The 24,603-nt window shown below is 42.8% G+C and overlaps 2 protein-coding genes across 7 annotated transcripts; one reads left to right on the top strand and one right to left on the bottom strand.

The window, feature by feature from the left end:
- The first annotated feature begins 4,905 nt into the window (after positions 1 to 4,905).
- Positions 4,906 to 8,230, top strand: si:ch211-57i17.5 (usherin). Its single transcript, XM_056428694.1, has 6 exons — positions 4,906 to 5,117; positions 6,092 to 6,231; positions 6,308 to 6,412; positions 6,695 to 6,766; positions 7,049 to 7,216; positions 7,454 to 8,230. The coding sequence occupies exons 2-6, from the start codon at positions 6,175 to 6,177 to the stop codon at positions 7,541 to 7,543; spliced, it is 492 nt and encodes a 163-aa protein (XP_056284669.1). The 5' UTR covers positions 4,906 to 5,117; positions 6,092 to 6,174; the 3' UTR covers positions 7,544 to 8,230.
- A 384-nt stretch (positions 8,231 to 8,614) lies between these two features.
- Positions 8,615 to 21,801, bottom strand: LOC130202772 (fasciculation and elongation protein zeta-2-like). 6 transcript variants are annotated; one of them, XM_056428517.1, is made up of 11 exons: positions 21,408 to 21,799; positions 17,646 to 17,754; positions 17,257 to 17,373; positions 16,149 to 16,290; positions 14,491 to 14,615; positions 13,640 to 13,789; positions 13,357 to 13,437; positions 11,913 to 11,988; positions 11,682 to 11,747; positions 11,355 to 11,382; positions 8,615 to 10,829 (listed from the first exon to the last, which is right to left on the bottom strand). In XM_056428517.1, exons 1-10 carry the CDS (start codon positions 21,707 to 21,709, stop codon positions 11,372 to 11,374), a joined length of 1,179 nt encoding a protein of 392 aa, XP_056284492.1. In that variant the 5' UTR covers positions 21,710 to 21,799; the 3' UTR covers positions 8,615 to 10,829; positions 11,355 to 11,371. The 6 variants fall into 6 exon arrangements, with proteins under 6 accessions (XP_056284492.1, XP_056284491.1, XP_056284490.1 ...); XM_056428516.1 differs by lacking the exon at positions 11,355 to 11,382 and having other exon boundaries at positions 21,408 to 21,798; XM_056428515.1 differs by lacking the exons at positions 8,615 to 10,829; positions 11,355 to 11,382 and adding an exon at positions 11,456 to 11,544.
- Positions 21,802 to 24,603: the final 2,802 nt, after the last annotated feature.

Below are 24,603 nucleotides of genomic sequence, written 5' to 3'. Positions count from 1 at the left end.
ACATTTAATCATATAATAGTTTGACTCTTAAGGCATCCGACTGTTTTACTTTTTTGATGGACGTACTTTATAATACATTTTTGAAAACAATGCTATGACTTCGTGAAGACATTTTTGACGATGACTTTCAATATATTTTTGTTTACTATGAAAATGACTCTTATATGATGTATTATGACTACTTCTGACATACTATAATATTTAAGACTTTTTTTATTAAGTAATAAAAAAAGTCTTAAATATCATAGTATACTATGATTTTATCCCCGACATACTTTATGTACTATATGTACATACTATACTATACTGTATGATTAATTCTTTTAGCATACTTTTTAATCACTTAAAAATCTGGTTAACATTTTTACAGACAATGCTATGACTTTGTGAAGACATTTTTTTACGAAGACTATTTCAATATTATTATTTTTTTACTTTGAAAATGACTCTTATATGATGTATTATGACTTCTTCTGACATACTATAATATTTAAGACTTTTTTTATTACTTACCATACTATGGTTTTTTTCCGACATACTATAGTATGATTAATTTTTTTAGCATACTTTTTAATCACTTAAAAATCTGGTATACATTTTTACAGACAATGCTATGACTTTGTGAAGAAATTTTTTCCGATGACTATTTCAATATTATTATTTTTTACTATGAAAATGACTCTTATATGATGTATTAATACTTCTTCTGACATACTATAATATTTAAGACATTTTTATTACGGTTTTTTTCCAACATACTATAGTATGATTAATTTTTTTTGCATACTTTTTAATGACTTTAAAAAAATAGTATGGCTGTTTTCTTTACAATGCAATGCTTTGGTCGCCATATTGTACAATTTCTGTGACTCCTTGGTATCATCATAACAGTCTTTTGAGAGTTGAGTTGAATGACATCATACTGCAGGACATAACAAGAGCAGTAATAAGGAGGCGGGGCCACTCGGTCATCGGCGTACATCACATGGTTAATGAGACTTTCCTCCATCATACATCTTTTTAGCGAGGTCATCCATACGACGATTGAAAAGAGCAGGTGACCGTATCCCACCTTGTCGCACCCCATTGGTCACTCAGAGGGGAGCAGAGATGTGACCTTTATTTTATGACGTTTTTTGATTTGGTATACGTTGACTTTTTTTCAACATACTATACAATTTGGACATTTTTAATTTTGAGATATAAACAATGACTGATGCTGAAACGTTTGTCATATCTTCTCCATGACATTTGTTATGACCTATACCAAACTAGGACTTTTTTTTCTGACACAAGTCCGCCTACAGGTCAGACTGGAGATTGACCAGCTTGTAAATTAATGCAGAAGAAACCCCCTAGTGGTCAGCGCTCCAAGTACAGTGGAGATGTTTGTGAATTTCCAGAAGAATCCATCCTCACCTCCTCCTCCTCTTCCTCCTCTTCCTCCTCCTCCACCAACTGGTCCACTGTTGCCACGGTTAAGGACAGACTGTGTCGGTAAAGGTGATTGGCTGCAATTCCTCCGCGACCCATATGTCAGATTGTGGTGGACCCCTCTCCCCCTGGACATCTCCAGGACAACCAAGTTCACATCACTCTGAAAACTGTACACTTTAAATATAGACACTGTGTAACATACATAGTTTAATGTAATATTATATAATTGTTTGTCGTTTTAAAAAACTTTTTTAGGATATGCTACAATTTTTTATAACATACTATCCTTTAACTTGACTTTTATGGTACAGTGACCTATATATATATTATTTTTTTTACATTCGACATACTAAACTTTAATTTATTCATGTAATTTTTTTACATATACTGGAACTTTTTTCACATTTTGCGACACACTGACTTTTCCCAAGATATTTTTTTACATTCTCTACCATGACTTTTGACTATGAACCTTTAAGAAATAAAATGCTAAGATTTATTTCCATGACGCTATTTTAAATACTATACTATGATATTTAAAACTACTAATTTCTACATGCATGGACAAGCAATGGCTTTTTCAATATAGCATAGATCTACTTTTTTCATACTTTTCAACATTTTCTCAATACAAAACAATTACGACATGTAAATTGCTTCACATAGTCCCTTTAAAATGCTGCAGCTGCTCCCATAAAATGAAGTGTTGCAATAAAATGTCGCGCGCCGGTATTTCTCAGAGCTCCGTTTTAGGCCCACTCGACTCAATCTGAAAATGTAATTGGAAAAAAATATAGTGCTGATGAGCAACGCTGCGCCTTTGTCAGGCTGCTGATTGAACACGCGTGTATTCTGTAGGATTACATGCTTTCTGATCGACTTTACGGTCACGCTTAGTCACGATTGGTTTCCGTGATGTGATATTGTTCGTGTAAACAAGGCGCGAAGAATAAAAACGGCTGAATAGATAGCGAGACGAATCAGAATCCAAGTGAATTTGCCCTTTATTCCCACCTCATCTGTCAGAAGAAGTTTAATAATCTCTATTATTATTTTTTCGCGGTCAAAACTCCAGCGGTGCGCCGAGGGATTTCCGAGCAGCCTGGAGATGTTTCACCACATCAGCCGTCAGTAAGTGAGTTAGTGGTCTTGAGTGATATATCCGTGTATGTCCCTCTCCTTAAATGAGTTAGTGCGTGTCTCGCGGCCGTGTCGCCCAGACACCTCGGTGATGGATGAGGCCCCCGAGGAGATGGGCTGTAAAAAAGGCTGATTCTGGCACTCAAGGGTGAGATCACTTCCTCAATAAAAAAGCATTGTTCCGAATCATCGCGGCAAGGTATGAATGCTGATTAGGGTATTAGACTGAGGAGAGCTCTTCTGTAAAATAAAATAAATCAAATGAGCAGTTAGTTAATGTGCCCCCCCCCCCTCTCTCTTCCACAGAGTGGTTATGTCTGGCTGGAGCTGCATGGCTACAGATTTAAAGAAAGTCTTAAATGATCACTTTGTTTTGGCAAAATTATGGTTTGGCGACATTGAGTTGAGACCATGAGATGACCGAATGAATGATGAATAAAACACAAGTTACAACAGGCCTCGACGAGCACACACACTCTTTTTAAAGGATCGGTCTTCTTTTTTTTTTTAAACATGCGATGATTCAGATTATTCTGATTTCCCGTCTCACTCGTGTGTTTTTGTTTCTGATTAACAGCGTACGTCATTCAGAGTGAACAACCCCCCCCCCCCCTCGCCACTGGACCTTTATCGTAAAACTGAAATCAAATCTAAATAGGAGTTAGACGTTACGCCTGGCGACTTCAACCTCGTCTCCACTGAGAGTACTTCCTCCAACATCCCAGAATTCCAATTAATAATCTCTCCTCCAGACGCCATTTAAGACCTTCATAAATTTGCTTCTTTGCTTATTGAGCCACGACCCCCCCCCCCCCCCCAGACTACCCGGTGCCACAGCTACATTATTATGCACAGTGCAGATCAAACATCCAAACGGAGTGAATAATGCACGTCAAATAAAACATCCAATGTAAATACGATGCGCAGCACGACGTAGACGAGGAGAAGAAGAGAAGAAGAACACAACTCATCCCTCCCAGGGCCCGGTTTAAAGTTTGATGTCCACGCAGGCCGGGACAGACTGTTACTGAAGCTGCTGCCTGTCGCTCTCCATCATTCCCCCTCTGCAGATGGACGACACCAACATGCTCGGTTAGAGGTCACTCGAGGACGACGCAGAGGGGAAAAGGGACTTTCCAGCACGCGGGGGGGCCTGAAGCCTGAAGCTGAAGCCTGAAGCTGAAGCATGAAGCTGAAGCGTGCTGCATTGTCCTGCTGGGGAGGACGTGGGGTTGATTTCTGAGAGCAACTGTAATAAGGTCTGGGACGGAGGGTAAGAGGCACTGCAGCTCATCGAGTTGCTCCTCTGCTGCTGCTGCGTGTTTCACGCTGGACACACAGCAGCTGCTGCTTCTCAGCGCCATCGTGTGGCTGCACGGCGCATTGCAAGGAACACCAACTGTTTGTGGTTTGAAGGTCAACATTATCTTTTTTTACAAGGTCAAATCTCATCCTGCACGGTTTTGGATAGTCACGTTAAACACAAATATGTAACTTTAAAAAAAGGCAGAAAGCAAAAATAAATAGAATTGGACATTCATGTAAACACTGACCATAAGTGACTCTTAAAGCAATTTCTGCAGGCATCCCATTAAAAAACATGATTTAAAAAAATTTATATATATATATATTGATAATATGATTTTTGACTTTTATATTTATATATATATATAATTTATATTTAACATTACTTGTATTATTGGTCTAATGTGGTATGTGATCTTGACACACTGTGGGACTAATACAGGAATATCTAATCTCATCTAATGATTACACTGGAGAAACATTACATGTTTTATCCATCTGATCATGACTTCAGATATCTGGCGCTGTGCAAATAAAATGTCCAACAGCACACACAACACATTAACTAAGACGATTAATACAGCTGCAAAATCATTGAGAAACATGAATATCCTTCTCTTAATAATATACTCTCATCAGACTCTCATTTCAACACATAATCTAAGGGCTGGAGTGAGTAACACACACCAGATCACACGCCTGGGAGTGTGTCATGTCCCATTATATTCTTTATTACATGACTTAATGCCATGTTTTGAGTGGACATAATCACATATGAGGCTTATAGGGCCATAAGAAAGTACAAACAGGGCACCTGAGGACCAAGGGGGTGGGGGGTGATATGGCTCCCGTGCCTCTTCAGGTAAACTGAAACCTGACGCCTGGCCGTTACCATGGCGCTGCTGGAAGAAAGAAAAAAGAGAAAAAGGTTGATGGGAGTTTTTGGAGCGCAAGAGGAACACACACACATGTGTGTGTGTGGGTGTGTGTGCGTGTGTGGATTATTCCAGTTCCGACCTTTTGCGCTCTAGGAAACATTCAGGAGACATGGGGACATTTTTTCTCCTCGTCCGTAAAAGTACCACGGAGTAAAATATTGATGGGGCGACAGGTGTGATCCTTAAAACACCCGGCAGGTCCTTTTTTTAAAAAAAACCCTTTTTCTGATCGATGCATCACACAGCGAGGGGCTGCCAGCACCCCCGCCGCAGGCCGAACCACGGACCTCAGTACTGGTGAGTCTCGGTAGGCCTCCCAGAGTCCAACACCGACACTTTGAAAACAAGCAGGTCTAAAGCGACCGCGTAGCCTCTGGCATCGTTTCCTGGAACCTCCTCAAAAAGGAGCAGCAGTGTTCCTAGATTCACTTTAACAGCGTGCGGTGTGCCAATTCTTCTAACGACATATTCAAGAGTCTAGACAAGAGGAATTTATTAAAAGTGTGTGACGAGGGAGCGTGGTGCTCGGCTAGGAACTAGGCCACGAGAACAAGTGAGTCTCCAGTTACAGATTATCTCTTTCACATCACGTGTGATCGTCTTTCTGTCTCACTGCGTTGACTTGTGATGTATTAAAAACACAACAGAGGTCATGATATTACTTATGACAATATACAGATTATTTTACTTATTTCTACATGTGTTGGTTGACAAAACTTTAGCTAGGGATCATTCTTCTGGAGGATATACGAGTGTAGAATCTAGAAAAAGAGTGTTGCTTATGTCATTTAAAATAAATAAATGACAGGAAACAACTCATTTATAACTGGATGGTTGTGTACATACTACAAGTTAAATACAATCAGAATGTTTCTAGTATCAAAGTACACCTAAAGTACTAACAATAAGAGTGCTCATACTGCACAGTAATATGTATTATAATAGTGTCTTATATTTATAGATATAAGCACATTTTAATGACTTTATATACTGCTGGTAGTTTATAGTTTAATTTACAATAATACATTTATTGGTGGATTATCTTTTTAATAATTTGTAAAATAGAAATGTAGAAATATAAAAAAGAATTAATTCATAAAAACCTCAAGATTATTATTACAATTATATTATTTTAAGTACAAGATTTATTAAATAAATATATATTTTATTTATTCATTTTTAGGGAGGTTATTTCGGTTGTCGTGAATGTCACTGAATAAAATGATAATTAATCACAAACCTCAGACATTAAACGCTGGCCTTCCCTCCAGATTCACCGAGCCTCCCTCCTCCTGCAGGAGGTGGAGGTCAGGGAGGTCAGCCGGTGGTCCGGGAGCTGTGGTTCATCGTGTTGATGGCGGCCATCGGCCTGCTGCTGCTCGCCATCGTGTTAGGCGTCACGCTCCATAAGGTGAGAGACACTTATTTTATACATGATGCGGCGTGACCTCTACAGCAAAAGGTCAGAATCCATCTTCCCCCTCCAGGCCCTGAACAAATCCCCCTTCACCAGGGAGAGACCCCCGCTGGTGGCCCCGCCCACCACCAAGAGGAGCCACATGGCCATCTACCCAACCAGCAACTCTCTTTTGGTGAGAGGGTGTCGGTTCACCCAAAACACTGTTCACTTCATCAAGAGACACACACACACACACAGTGGGGGGGGGGGGGGGGCTGTTTATACTTGAGCATCATTTCAGAGAGAAAACACAATAATTAGATTTTGTGGAGGAAGTTATTAATCAAAGATTAATTTCATTTGAACAAACTAATTTGTTTCTAAAACATAATTAATGTCCTGGGAACAAATATTATGACAATTTATTCTCTCACACAATATAATGACATCATTTACTCTCACACACTCCTTTCAGTTTGAAACGGTGCCCGACACGACGGGCTTCTCCAACAGCGTGACGCTGAAGGGGTTCACCATGAAGATGGAGGTAACACACACACACACACACAGCGTCACACACACAGTCACACACACAGTCACAGACAGTGTCACACACACAGTGTCAGTGTCACACACACACACACACAATACCTCTCACACACAGTGCCACACACAGTCTCTCTCTCACTCCCAGTGTCACACACACACACACACACACAGTCACTCTCTCTCACACACAAAGTCTCTCTCTCTGTGTCACACACACACACACACACACAGTCTCTCTCTCTCAGTGTCACACCCCCCCCCCCCCTCTGCTCCTCGCCAGGAGGTGCTGGGGGCTAAAGGTGAGCCCGTTGACAAGCTGCCTCCACAAGAGCTGGAGATCCTGAGCGTGAACTCTCTGCGGCGCAGCGTCAGCCAGATGATGGACGGGAAGTCGATGACGGGAGACGAAGCGTGGGACCCCAACATCTCCGGCCACGACAGCGGGATGGTGAGCGATGTTCAGACCCCCCCCCCCCCCGTCACACAGCAGTGACATCACAGATCACCTGGTGTTCCCTCCCTGGTGTTGTGCACCACACACAAATACACACACACACACACACACACACACACACACACACACACACACACACACACACACACACACACACACACACACACACACACACACACACACACACACACACACTCCCGGCTTAACAAGCTCCGTCCTTCTCCCGTTCAGTTCATGGACGACGAGGAATTCGTCGACACCGTCAAAGGGTTCAGCACGGTGAGGAAGGAGCACACCATGTTCACCGACACCAACCTGTGACCCCGAGGACGACCTTTGAACCCGACGGGGGCGCCGGGCCACGCCCTCGCACGAAGCCCCGACGCTTTACGTCTGACAGCCGAGGGGAGCGTTTCTTCTCACTCACGATGAAGAAGAAAAAGAAAAAGAAGAAGCAGCACATCTGGTGAAAAGATCACTGGAGTAACCATGGCGACTGGGAGGAGCTATAAGTGGAAATGTTACTGCTCTGACATTAAAAACACATCTGGTCCAGATACATTGAGAGTGAAGAGGAGGACGAAGAATACAGACTCTGCAGCTGTACGGTCATGTAGAAGAACATATTTAACTTTTTTTTATTTTTCTCTAGAGTACCTTTTTCCTGGTAATTTTAATAATTTTTTAGAATTTTTAAGGAGGCGTAATTCTAATTGTTTGAATTTATTTTGTAACCACCAGCTCTACATGACAGAAAACGTTTGTTATCTTATATTTTAGTCCGTTGCTGAGCAACTTTTTGCATAAAAAATGGATTAATCGCAATATTGATATGAAAACAGTAGAAATAATATACATGAAACACATTTTGATATTAATATTCAGTATCTACAGATGTAATACGTCCCTCTCAGATCCGGCCATGTTGAGAGCTGTGAGAAGCAATGGAAACGCTCCCATCCCGTGTGAAGCATAATGTCGGTTCAGATTCATGAGAAATAAAGTAAAGAAAAACGAATATGAATGTCTCTTTTCAGGGTTTTTTCAGTTATGCAAGACTTTTAACTGGTTATTATATTATGTTTAAAAAACAAATAAAGATCACATCATATTTGTCAATGTCACTGCTGTAAAAATAATGAGTCTGCACATTTGTTTCTTTTAGACAAACTGCTGGATAAAGTATTCCATCGTTCTTCAAAAGAATATCTTTTGTTAAATCATAAACATTGAAAAAATGTCATCTGAAATCGTCACAAAACTTAAAAACGCAAACCGTAGGTAATGAAAAGTTTGTGTTTGAGAGATACGTCGTTATTTTAAAAAGGACAATATGGACACGTAGCCTCAAATAAAATTGTAAGAATAATATATGTTTCACAAAAGTCATCGAATTCTTCACATATTCATTTATTTGAAATGAGTTGCAATGCATTGTGGGCATTAAAACACGTGTACCATTACAGTCCATAATATGGTTACAAAACATTTACATAATAAATTAATATACTGCAGGACCACATGAGAGAAACATAAAACCTCCAAACTGGGGAATTATATTGCATTTAAAAACAAAACGAGTCGTTTTAATGTACAAAATCTTCAAGCATTTACAAAGGCAGCCTCTTTTTTTGTCTTCTTCGGTTGCTCGTTTCGTTGTACATATATAAATATAAATCTCTAAATTGCAGTTACACTGGTATGTCTGATAACTGGAGACCAGATGAGCGGTTCTGGCTCGGTATGGGATCCACGACTGCCATTTCAGATATAAAACTAAAAAGGACCTTCTTAGCTTTTTGTAAAACGAGGATCAACTGAGGGATGATTTCTGTTTTTCACTGCCACACGCCTCCTGACATCGTCGCAGCCGGTGATCTTCAACGTCGGCCCGTGACGTGGTGCCGCGCCACCCGAGGTGTTCGGGAGACTTTGCGCGAGATGCGTTAAACAGATAGACGGAGATATTTGGACTTTTAGTGTCGAGCCCCAAAAGAAACACCCCGACCTCCGATTCCCCTAATAACTCACATCGATTGTGTCTTCTCATTTGATTCTCACATCTTTTAAACTCCACTGCCCCTGTGTTCCTAACAAAGGCTTTTGGATGTAATGTGTACCCCCCCCCCCCCTTAAGGTTGAAAGGATCATGCTCGTGACGACTAATAAAGGTGAATAGACAGATGAAGGACAACAATCCTTCATGTTGACACATTTAGGCAGCGCTAGCTGAAGCCTCATCGAACACTAATCTAGTGAGACGCAGTCTGAAGTACGTCCACCACATAATCCACGACTAGAGCACAGACGCACTAAAGTGCTGCTACAACATTTCCACAAAAGTTAAAGGGCTCACAGAGAAAACCCACAACTTAGAACAGAAGCTTAACTCAACATTTATTAAACCTAACATTATCCTAACAACAATATTTATCTTAACGACGCGACCGGGTCGCTCATTTTCTACCGATGTAAAAAAAAAAAAAAAGTGTCACGAGGTCTCGTGTAATGACGACTCGTGGGCGGCGATAAAGTTGTCGGGGGTGTACAGGTACACAGGCAACCAAATGTGTTCTCTGCATTTAACCCATCCTTAGTTATTGAGGAGCAGTGGGCTGCAGTGATGCGCCCGGGGAGCAACTGGGGGTTCAGTGCCTTGCTCATGGACACTTTGACTTGCAACGAATGGGGAGAGCGGGGATCGAACCGACGACCTTGGGGTTGCAGGACGACCCCCTTTCCCCACTGAGCTGTGTGGTCACAAAAAGATGACGACCGGCGAGTAATCTCACTAAAAACAATTATTTCTCCCAAAAAAATGCTTTACACGTTTGTTCATCCAGCTATTATTTTAAGTTTGTGTTTTTATTTTTTCAAAAAGTTAAAAGTCCAGTGCAAATTTTTGATCGTATACAAAATATTTCATTTTAAACATTCGACTCGCAGCCCAAACTGAGCGTGAACCCAAACCAACGTGCAGAAAGACGGGTTCGCCCTACGAATTTGGATTTTATAATTTTTTTTAAATACACAGGGAAGAAAACAAACCCAGGATTCATGCTCGAGACCAGACAACCACTCCAGAGATTGAGGATTTGTTTCCCCGTCAGGCATGAAATACACGATGCAAATGCATCCGATTTACAAAACGGCATTTCCCTCGCACCGGCCTGCTGATGAAGCTCGTGGAATTAAAATACACCCGACTCCTTCTCCGTTCGAGAGCCACTGACTAATCAGTGACACGCTCAGACTAATACCGATTACTGGCATTCATACGCAGGTCGTCATGCAGTCAGGGTGTAACGGGTTGTGGCACGCGGGCATTAAAAAGATAAAACATCACATGTGAAAAGAACCATCAAGACTAAGGGGTTATATCTAGAGTTAAAATGGTAGGGAAAACAAACGGAGGGAGAGGAGAACGAAAAAGAAATGCCACGAGGAAAGAAAGTCGTCGTAGTCCAAAAGAAAGGAAAAACAAAACAAAAAAAAGATTTAGATTGTGAATCCATTTCCTGGGTTCTTCCCGATTACCAGAACCCTCTTCTGATGGTCCAATGAGTGGTTCTGGCAGCAGGAAGGCTCGCCTACGTCGGGCAAAGCACTGTGGAGACAAGAACAGAAGCGCCCATGACCAAAGCTGCTCTGATGACACGAAGGAGAGCCGAGAATGATGGAAGAGCAAGTACCACGGGGGAGAGGGAGAGAGAGAGAGAGAGAGAGCGAGAGAGCGAGAGCGAGAGCGAGAGAGAGCGAGAGAGAGCGAGAGAGAGCATAAAGGTGAGAAAGCAGACACGAGTACAGCTGCTACTACGAGCTTGCAGTGAAAAGGGGAACCGTGAGGATGAGTGTGTTGGTGTGTGTGTGTGTGTGTGTATTGCGATGAGTGTGTTGGTGTGTGTGTGTAGTGCGATGAGTGTGTTGGTGTGTGTGTTGGTGTGTGTGTAGTGCAGCCACAAGCAGCGCACAGCACGACACGAGAGGCACGACAGCGAAGAGCGAGTGAGGGAAGGCTGCCTGGGGGGGGGGAGATGGTGAATCTACAAAGACGCAGTGAGAAGGAGAGACGGGGCTCTGAATGGAGGCTGGAGGTGAAGAATCTGTGTTCATGTGTCAGTGCCTCACAAACCTCCGTTTCCACTGCTCTCAAACCAGAGCTGCCCGAGGACAAAGCAGCACAGACCAAAGACAAGGAGGGGACAGGTCAACCGTGACGGGCGGCGGGGCAAAGCATCCCCCGCCACCCGTCATTCATGTTTGTGTCGAGAGCGACTTTTCTCTGTCGGATCCCGTTTATTTTGCTCCTATCGTCGGCTTCCCTGGAAATGGAGAATGTCGGACTTCCTCTTTCAAAGTCCGACTGTCAGGTGGACCCGGCAGAACACGCCTCTAAATACGCGGTCTACTCCGCTCTCTGCGATCACACACCAAGCGGCTGAAGCCGACAGACGCTTACCTTTGAGAATGTAGTCTGTGAGCAGGGCGGGGACCTTCTCACTGTCGTCCCTCATGGCGCGGAGGACTGGCGAGGAGAGAGGAGCGCGTGGATTTAAAAACAGACGTGCATTGAAAAAAAAAAGAAAGAAAGAAAATTGCTTTAAAAGTTTGAGCGCAAACAAGACGACCGTGTCCAATTGGGTCCTCAGTGTGTGTGTGTGTGTGTGTGCGTGTGTGTGGCCCCACTCACTCTTTGTGAGGATCTGGAGGTCATCTAACACTGGAGAGCCAGTTTTCTTCTCGTAAGGGATGACTGTGGTGAGGTACTGAAAATAAAGATCATGTAAGACACAAGGAAATAAGAGTTATAATAAGTAGAATATGTCTCTTCGCTAAGCCCCTCCCCTCGAAGACAGACCGGCCAATCGCAGCGGCCAGCTCCGCTCCACAGACTCATGCACTACCCTCACATCGTCAGGCCGGTTTGTGGCTGTTGTGTAATAACAATAGTCGTTACGCTGGGAGCTTGTTTCCAGTGCGATTGGCACGAGCACTTCTCGAGTAAACCGAACGCTTCCGCTTTTTAATGATCGTCACAGTAAATAAAGCTTTACAGGAACAGGGTTGTGCCTTCACTTTATTGTCTTTGGTCTCGATGGCTGGCTTTACATTAGATTTCATTTAGCCGACGCTTTTATCCAAAGCGACTTGCAACCGTACACCGTAGACTCAGCTACAGGGAGACATTCAGGGTCAAGTGTCTCGCTCAAGGACACTTCCACGAGGGCGGGGATCGGACCGCCGATCCTCTGAATGAAAGACGGACCCGCTAACCACTGACCGGCAGTCGCCAGCTGACGTGGTGGTTCACTTCTACTCTTATTACAGTGAACAGGGTTCTTACACATTTTGACCAATGGATTTCCAGGACTTTAAACCAAATTTCCATGACCAAACTGAAATCTCGGTATAAACATGAAAACTGTAGAAAATGTTGCGTATTGAGAGCTATCGCCGGCTTATATTTTGAGCGTCTTTCTTTAAAAAAATTTTGATTTATTTTAAACTCGGCGTAAATGAACACGTGATTTTAACAAATTTTCATGACTTTTCCAAAACTTTTATGATTTAAGTTTTTTCCATGACTTTTCCAGGCCTGGAAATTACCTTTTTAAAATTCCATGAGTTTTCCAGGTTTTCCATGACCGTACGAACACTAAGTAAAAGTCCATCTGGAATTGCCACATACATTTCCATTGCATTGTGATACTTCTAAAATCTTAAAACAAAAAACTTCCGTAGGTAAAAAGGTGATCAAATGTGAAAGTTGACATATGGACATACGATGCCGGTAGTTGGTTTGGTTAAGACTTAACAGAGCAAATGTTTACCGATGCCAGCAAAAGAAAGCAACGATTATGCAAAGAAAACAAAGGAAGAACAAGATGGGGTTAACAGTAAAAAGCTGCAAAATATAAGAGGCGGTCAATTAAAAGTGAAGGACAGAAATCAAACACGAGAAAAAAAGAGAAAGTAAATGATTGAACGTGTGACACCAAGCGGCAGCAGTAGCTGTGGAGAAGGAGACATGCCAGTGGTGAAAAAAGAAAAACACACACAAGAAAAGGACAGAAAATAACTGCAAAAAAGGAGGAAAAAAAGAACACGTGATCGGAAAGAAAGAGCAGGGGCACCTGTTTGTCCCCTCCTGTGCTGCCAAAAGTTTGACGGAGGCCATGTTGAATGACATTGGAGAGTCCCTCCAGAGTGAGGAGCTACAAGGAGTGAGAGGAAGGAAAGGGTGAGAGGGGGGGGAGGGAGTAAAGAGATTTCTATATTAAGAGAAAGGTGGAAAAGAAGTGTGAAAGCAGCTCTCCCACGCACACGCCGTGCACCGAGCGTATTCTCTGGAGGACTGCGTGGCTCGTATGACTTGGGGGCCGATGTTTCCTCGCCCCGCGCCGCCTCCCGACTCACCGTGCCCGGGACGTGCGTGCTGGTCGTCCGGTGGCCGTTGGGCCTGGTGGTCGTCGCGCTTCGGATTTTCTTCTTCTTGCGCAGCAGCTCGCGGTGCTCCTTCTGCCGGTTCTGCACGTCGATCAGCAGCGAGATGAAGCTGTTCTTCACCTGTTTGGTTGAGACGCGACTCCTTGACTTCCGCAGGTTTAAAAAGGATCAAACTGACATCTACTTTTGAATTCCTCCCAAAAGAAAACTATTTTTAATCTCCCGCTATAAATACGCCGTGACATTGAAGCTAATGACATTTTAGAGCTGCCGGCGGTTCGGTGGCAGCCGGCTAGAGAACCGTGAGCCGCGCATCTTCCTCAAATTATTCTTTCCAACCACACGTATACTAGATAATATTACTTAGGAGTTATCACTGATGGTGACTCTAAAATCAGGGTTCTTACACATTTTGACCAATGGATTTCCAGGACTTTTCCATGACTTTAAACCAAATGTCCATGACCAAACTGAAATCTCGGTATAAACATGAACAATTTAGAACATTTTGCGTATCGAGAACGGACGCCGGCTTATATTTTGAGCGTCTTTCTTTAAAAAAACATATTAACTTTTTTAAACTCCGCATAAATGAACATGTGATGATAACAAATTTCCATGACTTTTCCAAAACTTTTATGATTTACGTTTTTTCCAGGACTTTTCCCAAGCTTAGAAATTACCATTTTAAAATTCCATGACTTTTCCAGGTTTTCCATGACCGTACGAACCCTGAAAAATGTGACCATGTTTGGACTACTGTTTCTTTGCTTTTCCCAAGTTGCTGATGCAGTTGAAGGAGAAAAAAAAAATTAAAGTACCTCCTTTTCATAGTCCAGTTCATCCCGCAGGGCCAGAGCCTGGATCAGCTCTTCACTGTAGCGGATGGCCGTCTCCACTTCCTCCAGAGTCTTGGTCAGCTCAGACACCGACAGCTGACGCAGCCCTGAGGGCGGCGAGCGGAGAGATGAGGAAACGGCATGCGAGAGAACAGTAGATTTAACGAGTGTTCGTTACGAGACGTTGGCGGTTGTACATTAGAATGTTGAATAATCATTCACTTCTAAGTGGCTTCCAATATAACTTTGGTTAAATGTCACATGGTCAACAAACAACCTTGTAAAAACGAAAGATAAAGATTATTTTGAAGCGACAGAGTTGCGTTAACCGTTCATGGCTAACCGTTAGCGCCCAGGACCAATCGTGCACAGAACTTGGTACGGAAAGTTAAGATGTTCAGGGCGACCGACTCTCGCATCGTCTGGGGAGGACACTGACCGCACATGATACGTTACATGTTATATATCAAATGAAACCGTCAGTAAAGAAGTCTTTATTTCATCAAACAGTTTCCGTAGTGTAAACTTCCCACAGCTCCGGTTAATTGATTATTCTAAATTGCTTATCCTGACAGGATAAGCAATGAAAGATAACGGATCGATAAGTTTCCGGAGCAAATTTTACTGAAAAGTTACGGACTACGACCAAATACAAGTTGAAGTATTTTCCATGAACATTAGCGTTAACTTCTTCATGGCCGCGAGAGAAGTGGAGAGAGAGAAGGACGAATCGAATGATGCTGTAAACTTTCTTTTGGTGCAGGTAAATACATCTTAGAGCAAGTACGCGCTGAAAATAAGACTGTAATGATAAATAAAGACATTACAGTGAGGTACATAGTAAAAAGGTTTAAAAGACAAACATGAAAAGTAGAAGTAATGTGAATTTAACAAAATATATCTCAGTGTAAATACACTTAATGACAATCATTACCTTCGCATTGAAAGGGAGGTTATGTTTTGATCACCGTGTATTTATTTATATTTGTATGCGTGTTACTCGCATAACTCAAAAAGTATTAAACCGAATCGCATGAAATTTGGTGGGATTATTGGTTATTATCCGGGGACCATTTGATTAGATTTTGGGATCGATTGGGTCAAAGGTCAAGGTCATGAAAAGGTCAAAATCTTCTTTTTACCATAGCGCGGTCAATTTGTATCCAATTGGCATGCAACTAATGCCAAAATGTTCATAATTCAATGCCCAATCTTGTGATATGCGAAGGTATGCGCTCTACCGAGTGCCCATTCTAGTTAATGTCTTCTTTGATAAAAAACAGACTAGTTATTTATCAATATATGCAGATATCAGAAACTAAAGGCAATCCGGGTGCAACTTCTTAGTCTGACCCAGCGTGACACGACAAATTGTGCTCGAGCCAAATCTATGCGGTTGATGATGTAACGCGGAGGAAAACCGGAATTGCTGTCCGTTTGGATCTGTGACACATTACGTAAGAATGGTCGTGCGCATGCGTGTGGCCGTTTCTTCATGCAGTAGACGGTGCGACTCATTGCACTTCGAGTGATTTCGAAACCTGTCAAATGGCCGTAGAGTGTTGATAAAAGGCACCGTTGTCTCATATTAAAAGCTTTATCCTCTTCTCGTAGAGGTTTATAACGGCGCTGGTACTCACGGTCCTCGTAGCTGGTGTGGGAGCCGGAGCGTTTCAGGGCGTGGAGGTCCTGAGACAGCATGGACAGGTCGGACTGGGAGGGACTCGCATCGGCCTCCGGGTCTGGAGACTCCTGCATCATCTCCTCGAGCTCCTCAATCACCTAAACACACACACACACACACATATATATGTTCACACACTCGCGGTACCGCATTCGATTGTTTAAGTAAGGGTGTACGCGGATATGCAACACTGTTTTCTGTGGTAGTTTTATGGACATAGAAGAATAAAAGTTGATAATTAACAGCCGTCATTAAGGCTGTTGCAGGCCAGGAGTTCTCCTCTTTTACAGAGGTCATTTTCAGAGTGATGGAGGATGGTATGAGGCTGTGTCACACAGTAATATGTTCCTCTTCACGGACCTTTGAGCTAAAGCAAGTGCAGTCTACCATTAGAACCGTAACATAACATAACAGCCCTTTCCGATGGCAGTGTTATTTGTTTTGCTACAGGAAAATGTTACAATTATTTTCTTGTTTTTTTGGTGTTTTCTTTCGACTAGAAAACTGTTTTTCAGGTTTTCCGGGACGCTCGGGGTCCCTGTTGATGTTCGACACATGAAGAGCAGCGGGGACGGATAACGTCAAACCGAGAGTGGCCCTCCAGAACAAGAGTCTGTCGTGAGTCGTTTCATTCTTAGATGTTTAGAGATGAAACCGTTTGGACGGTCACGAGCAAACAGCGAGCAATAAATTCATTGTTCCCGGCTATTTTGAGTTCTCTTTGTTCACTCCGTTTGTAGTTTCTCGCTGTGGAAACGCTTTTAGATCTTCAGTAAATCTAAAAATGTTTTATAAAAGCTTCCCATGAACAAACATCCCAATCAGAATTTGACATTTTCGCATGTGTGTGTGTGTGTGTGTGTGAAGCAAAACATAACTGAACATGCTCTCAACATCATGACAAGCTAAAAAAAAAACACACATCAGAACTTCAGGAATATTTTTTTGAAGAAGCGCAGCTGAGGAATGGAAAGAAGGCGAGAGCGAGAAAGAGAAAGAGGGAGAGGGAGAGGAAGAAAGACATGCAGCAAAGCCGAGGCTAGTTTGCGTGTCAGAAGGCGGACCTGTTCGGCCGTGTAGAGCGGCTCGTCGCTGATGCTGGAGACGATGATGGAGTGCATGTCCATCTGCTCCCTCAGCTCCTCGTCGTCGGACAGATCCAGAGACTGGTTGTCCGACTTCTGTCCGTTGGGGAAGGAGAAGGGGGGGGGGGATGTGGGGGGATTTGAGAGGGAGACGGAAAGAGAGAGAAAGAGATACAAAAAATTGGATGAGACAACAAGCAGGTGGTGAAGCAGATTGATGGCAGAGGATCAACCAGCTTAACACGTGTGTAGCACCTCTTCTCCTACGAGGTTCAGAGGATGCCTGGAAATGTAGCCGATGCGTTTACAGCGGGATACTTGAGGACTCTGTGTGTGTGTGTGTGTGTGTGTGTGTGTGTCCGTTGTACCTCATACTCAATGATGTTGAGGGTGGGCAGGTGGAGGGAGCGAGTGTGCGACGTCTTCCAGTCCACCGGCATCACGTTGCCATAGTTATCCGTCAGAGCGTTCCACACCCTGGAGGAAAGCAAGAGGGGTTCTGGGCTTTAGTTTGGGCGGGAAAATTACAGAACGACACGAGAAACGGGAGAATGTTGTGAGCAAAGGAACAGAAGACGAGCGACGAGTTTATCCACGCGCAGTCGATGAGACGAGACCCGCTCCCTCCTCTTTTTTCACTGTGACACAGCGTTACTTGGCAGTGTCATGTTCTCGGCTCCCTCCCTCCCTTCCTTCCTCCTTCCACCCTCACCGTCTTCCTGCCGCGGCGTCCACAGCAGCCGCCTGAGCACCAGCGACGACTCCATCGCGTGGCATTTCCCCAAAATGTGTGCCGAGGGCATTAGTCATTTCCAAGTTTCCGGATCACATCGGACGATTTAGAGACGCGTCACCGTCGCCCTGACGGACTGTCGAGCGCTCGCGACGCCACGCCGCGTTACCGCCGCCGAGCAGACGGCGGCCCGCTACATAACATCAAGCACGGCGTTCAACGTGAAGTCCATCTTTCAATCACGTCGAAGGGCGGTTACAAAATGCGTGCACGTCGATCCAATGAGAAAGAAATGTCGCTCAATTAACTGTTGGTTAGTGGTTCATGCCAATTTCATGAATCCGGATTTATTGATTTGAACTTCATTGAAAAGGTTACTGCAACGGATATAAACAGGAAATGAAACCGCCCCCGTCCCACGGTGCCATGAGGAGACAAAACAACCGTCGCATCGTGCAGGTTTTAAATCACCTCGACAGAACATCGACTCTGTGGAGGATATTAAAGTCAAGTGCGCACGCAAGTCCCCGTGTTTTTATTCTGGGACCCGATAGCTGCGAGCAGAGCGAGGATGATGCTGCGAACCCACGTGTCAGAGAGGCTCTGCATCTCACACACACACACACACTTACATAACTTGCATGTTTCCCCTTAGAGTGCACATGCACAGCGTTTTGTCTTTTATCTTGAACTCACAGAATCTGCATGCGCGACGTTGCCTTAACCCTCCTGTTACCTTCACATTTACTAACATATTTTACCCTCCGGGTCAATTTGACCCCAGCAATTAAAACCTCCAGAAAATTATTAGAATTAATATTGCTTCCCAAGTTTGAGTGTGAGGTACTTTATGTTTGTTTGTTGACTACCTAAATAGCCCATTAAATATATAAAAAAGTTGATATTTCTTCTATGTTTTACAGTGAAAAACAGCCTGGGGTCAAATTGACCCCAAAGAACACCGACGTTAAACATTGAATGGGGTCAAATTGAAAGGTAACAGGAGGGTTAACACAACTCGATTGCTCCGTTCTGACGCACGCCCTCCTCGTCATCCCCGTTGTTCGTCTCATCCGTGGTCTTTCTGGAGAACTTATTAAGCGCCTATGCACGTCCTGCCCGAGTGCAGTCATCCAGAGAAGACTCCCACTGAGCTCGGCACCGCTCGTTGGGCTTTCTACCGACCGCTGTCCAGTTATTCGATTTCCTCCGTTTCTTTATCGTCGACAACCAGAGACGCTTCTCTTCCATCCTTCCTACGTGCCCTTCCTAAGCTCTCCACTTTTTTTATTTATGACTGTCAGATATGTCAGCGGCAAAGTTGCAGTTGAGTTCCACAAATCCACGTCTGAGGTCGTTTGATTCCAGACGGAGATCTGTGCAAAACCCGTTGGACGGGCATCTGATATTTTTATATTCGTTGACGAGTTCAAATGATCCCACAGCTGCAACGACCATTTGACAGAAAGAAGAGCGGCGACTATTTTTGACAACGGATAATTTGTTGAATCCCCAAAGTGCACTTCTAGTTCCAGTTCGCAGCGTTCTTGTTCAGATGTGACAGTTTTGAAAATGTCACCGTGGAAATTAGGAAAGATATATTGCACATTTTAGGGTGCAATTAATCAAGAAAATAAATCAGCATACTATATATATATATACATACACATTATATATATACACACATATATATACATATATATGTATATACATATATACAAACATATATGTATATATAGATATACATATATGTATATACACATATATATTTATACATATATATATATATAAAAAGTTTACAACAATAAACAACACATATATAGAAGCAGCAAATCCTTCTATCAGGAACTATCTGTAAATGTTTGGCATTGCTGCAGATAAATGACTGAATTGATTAATTGACTATCAAAATATTAACTTTAAACTAATACATGCATAGATAAATGTTGCTGCTCTGTAACCGACCCTAAATATAGGTAATGCATCGCAGCCCTTAAACGTTGCATATTTCAATCGTATGATATTTTAATCAACTTCTGCCATCAATATGTTTTCATCCCAGTTAATGTTACGGTTACGTAAACAACGCTCTCCATCTCAAATAGATGGTGGTCTCCATCTGACCTCGGTGATGGAATCACAAACTCAGTATTCAAATCCTAATTGGGTCAGATACAAAATTCAAACAAAAGAAACACGCGCATACATGACTAACTTCCCTTTTTATATACATAGACCACATTGAGTGATTAGATCTCACAGTTTGACAAAGCTGCAATGTGCAGAAGAAGGCAGGAGGCAGGAGGAGGGTGCTGTATGCAGCCCACACAGCCCTGCAGTCACAGTGACGTCCAGACTCTGTGTGGGCTCGCTGTGTCTGCTGCCGGGGAGCAATAACATGCTGTCATGTAAGAGTGTCGTTTGGACATTAGAGGGTCTACTGAGGCCCCCAGACTGAGACGATGAGCGCTGTTAAGGGTGAGAGAATAGATGCCGACAGTGTGCCCTTTCATACATAATGCAACGTGGCATATTAACTTATGTAATTGTGTGAAACATGACACCGTGTCTGTTTGCAGTCAGAAGGAACAGCTTCCACGTTATGGATCAGGGGTTTAATAACTAACGTAAACATATCCTGACAGCAAGCACTGGTAACGTGGCAGGAACCTCCAAACTCTTCCCCACACACACACACACACAGAGACAGACACACACACACACACACACACACACACACACACACACACACAGAGACAGACACACACACACACACACACAGAGGCAGACACACACACACAGAGGCAGACACACAAAGACAGACACACACACACAGAGACAGAGACACACACACATACACACACAGAGACAGAGAGACACACACACACAGAGACAGACACACACACACACAGAGAGACACACACACACACAGAGACAGACACACACACACAGAGACAGACACACACACACACACACACACAGAGAGACACACACACACACACACACAGAGACAGACACACACACACACACACACACACACACACACACACACACACACACACAGAGACAGACACACAGAGACACACACGCTAATACTTTGTACTTGGTATTTGTGAGACTATAATGTATTTATACGTATCGGGGTCTGAATGAAAAACTTACATTCAAGCGGTAAAGTTCACCGAGTAATGAAGAAAGGTGTCACACGCACTTTGTAATAATAAGACGGAACGTGCACGAGCTCACCGACAAACTTTGGACAGCACTGATTGCAGCTAAACTAACAGCCCCCCCACCCAGCTGTGTAACATCAACGTTAGCTTAGCTAACGTCGGCTAAGAGATTAAAAAGTTAGCGTAAATAGAAAAATTCGCGGGGAAAAAAAACTCGCACTCACTCGTCGTCCTTCAAGTAGTTGTCCTCCGTGATGGGTTTAACGGGCGCGATGTTTTCCGTCGCCGTGTTGTAGTTTCGGAAACACACCGTCAGCTTCTCGTCGAAGTCTTGGACGAGGTCCTCCATCGATTTGAAGCTGCAGATCTCACCGGAGAAACTGTTGTCCAGGTCGGAGAAATCGTCGAGGCCCGACGACGGTTCGCCCACGTTTGAGTTCAACTGGTCCAGCTGGTCGGTCGACGCCGGCTGGAACTCGTTAAAGTCCTGCCAGTCCTCGTCGAAGTGGGCTAACGGCGCCGCCATGACTGCCGTTGGAGCTCGGTTGACAGCCCGGTTAGACCCCGTCGACGGTGCTCTGTTCTCGGCTTCGAGACACTGGACGAGACCGTGGAGAGCGAGAGAGCGCGAGCGAAAGGGGGGAGTGGGCGGTCCGATGTGACGTCAGTGTGGAGGCCCCGCCCCTTCAGATGGAGCAAAACAAACCCAGCTGGATTCCGATATGGTTTCCTGTGCCGTTTATTATTCGACATATCGCTAAAGAAGAGACTGCGCTCTAGTTATATTTATATATACTTTTAGGGAAACAGACACTATTTATTGCATCTATACCCGCAGTAGGCACAAACTCACCGCTTTCCTGAGTGTCCCATTAAAAATATATGTTTTGCACCACTCAGATGGGATAAACTGCTGCAGGATTTTAAAGATGGATTCCCTTTTGTGAATGTGTGTGTGGGGGGGGGCTGATTTTCAGATGTGGAAAGTAAGTAAATACATTTAATCAAGCACTGTATGCTACATTAATAAAAAATAATATCATTAGAAAAGCATCCATCCATTATCAATATTATCTCATTAGGGGTCGGGGGGGCTGGGGGCGATCCCAGCTGACATAGACATAGGGCGGGGGGGGAGGGGGACACCAGCAGGCCCAGTCCCATGAGGGTACATAAGAGACATACAACCATTCACTTCACATTCACACCTATGGGCAATTTAGAGATCAATTAACTGCTGTCATGTGGACTGTGGAGGGGAGCCGGGAGGACCGGAACACGCTGCCTGCCACGGGGCATGCAAAACCACACACACAGGACCGGACCCTCGACCGATGAAAGCACGCCCCCTCTTGCTGTGAGGCGACAGTGCTAGCCACTACACCACCGTGCAGAAAAGCAATAGTATACATTTTAAAGTAGTATACGATGTATTTTCAGAAACCATGCTGTTATGCATAATGAGTATGTCATAATAAATGCAGAATTTTTCTTTCTAACTGAGCCTTCATTAAGTTTTATCTGCCATTTCTCAGTCCCATGTTTATCATTTTGGTGAATCGTGCGACAGACCACATTTCTATGGGAAAAAATGTGGTTTTCGACATCTATTTGCATGTACACTACCGTTCAAAAGTTTGGGGTCACTTAGAAATGTCTTTATTTTTCAAAGAAAAGCACTGTTTTTTCAATAAAGATAACATTAATCAAAAATACACTCTCTACATTGTTAATGTGGTAAATGACTATTCTAGGTGGAAACGTCTGGTTTCTAATGAAATATCTCCATAGGTGTATAGAGGCCCATTTCCATCAACTATCACTCCAGTGTTCTAATGGTACATTGTGTTTGCTAATCGCCTTAGAAGACTAATGTCTGATTAGAAAACCCTTGTGCAATTATGTTAGCACAGCTGAAAACAGTTATGCTGGTGATATAAGCTATACAACTGGCCTTCCTTTGAGCTTGAAGTTTGAAGAACAAAATTAATACTTCAAATATTAATCATTATTTCTAACCGTGTCAATGTCTTGACTATATTTTCTATTCAATTTTCAATTAATTTGATAAATAAAAGTGAGTTTTCATGGAAGACACGAAATTGTCTGGATGACCCCAAACTTTTGAACGGTAGTGTAACTACCATTTTATTCTTACATTTCACTGCTTTTGTGAAGCCAAGACCTTTGGTTAACTAATGTCAAGCCCCAAAAACAGTTTGTTCACTTGAGTAAAGTTATGTTTTCATGAGAGATATGAAGAATTTAGGGCCACATTATCTCTCTACACTTGTGCCTGAGGACAATTGTCCCTCATTATATAGATAGATGAGATTGTTCTGCAATTTTTATGTGACACACATGGCTATGTGTCATATGCAAGTGCCTTTAAAAGGTGAATTTAAGAAATGGTGTAAACTCCAGAACATGACCCCAGAGCGGTCCACTATTGATTATTGGCCTCCAAATACCTTCAACACTTTGATCTTAATGAGGTTAAGATCTTTAAGCCTTTATCCCATATTGTTTTGTTCAAGTTTCATTTATTGCTGGGTCCGTGTTCTTTTTAAAATCCTTTCACAATTTGATTTTTATATTTTACTTTAATGTTGTTGTTTTACTCAGACTTAGCAATTGACCACCAGGAAGCATAAGGAGTCTGCAGTCCTGCAGTGGTCTTTATTGAATAAATAATACATGACATACACACACAAAATGTTTAATATAACCACTATATATGAAATAATCCTGTACATTAAAAAATAAATCTCATTGTGAAATATTATTTCATTATGTATTTTATTACAATGACAGTTTACTGCAGGTCATTTTCTATTCAGTCCAGGAGTTTAAATTCCAAAAGATCAATGTTTCAAGTTCTTTTAAACTTCATAACAATATTTTATTTTTCATCACAAAGCCAATATAAGACAAAAAGTTCAGAACCAGGTGTGCTGTCTACAGAGCAATGTTAAGAAATGCATTGGATTATTTCACAATTCCATGGTTGTATTATATATTGGTCTGTATCAAGTCACATGATTATTTACTTCATATTTAATATTGAAAATCTTGGTTCTCCAAAGATATTCTCTCATTGTGTCAGCACCCATGCCCTGGACCCGCTTAAATGGCACATTTTCTACAGAAATATATGGCCAACAATAAGATTTACTCAAAAATAATGCCACTTTATTGCCAATTGTTCTCATTATTCCTAATGGCATCAAAGATAACCTTTTACCAGATGGTCTGGTGCATGAAATTGCATTATAAACAACTAAATACAAAGCAGTTTTGGCAGATATTTAATCCACTAGAGACCCTTTGCCACATGCTTTGCCCAAAGCAATGATTATGGGCCAACCTGGGTCCATCTTTGCATTGAAAGGGTGGGAGAGATGGGCTTTGAAAACATTC

Source organism: Pseudoliparis swirei, chromosome 12 (genome assembly GCF_029220125.1).
Source record: "Pseudoliparis swirei isolate HS2019 ecotype Mariana Trench chromosome 12, NWPU_hadal_v1, whole genome shotgun sequence".
Classification (NCBI taxonomy): domain Eukaryota; kingdom Metazoa; phylum Chordata; class Actinopteri; order Perciformes; family Liparidae; genus Pseudoliparis; species Pseudoliparis swirei.
This window is presented reverse-complemented; position numbering and strand designations above follow the sequence as displayed.

What these genes read in the sequence shown, in the direction of transcription:
- si:ch211-57i17.5 (XM_056428694.1), top strand. Translation starts at nt 6,175, where the DNA reads ATGGCGGCCATCGGCCTGCTGCTGCTCGCCATCGTGTTAGGCGTCACG. An exon ending in GGTTCACCATGAAGATGGAG is followed by an intron (nt 6,767 to 7,048) that starts GTAACACACACA and finishes GCTCCTCGCCAG; the next exon opens with GAGGTGCTGGGGGCTAAAGG. An exon ending in CCGGCCACGACAGCGGGATG is followed by an intron (nt 7,217 to 7,453) that starts GTGAGCGATGTT and finishes TCTCCCGTTCAG; the next exon opens with TTCATGGACGACGAGGAATT.
- LOC130202772 (XM_056428515.1), bottom strand. Translation starts at nt 21,709, where the DNA reads ATGGCGGCGCCGTTAGCCCACTTCGACGAGGACTGGCAGGACTTTAAC. An exon ending in AACTACTTGAAGGACGACGA is followed by an intron (nt 17,755 to 21,407) that starts GTGAGTGCGAGT and finishes GCTTTCCTCCAG; the next exon opens with GGTGTGGAACGCTCTGACGG. An exon ending in AACTGGACTATGAAAAGGAG is followed by an intron (nt 13,790 to 14,490) that starts GTACTTTAATTT and finishes TCAACCAAACAG; the next exon opens with GTGAAGAACAGCTTCATCTC.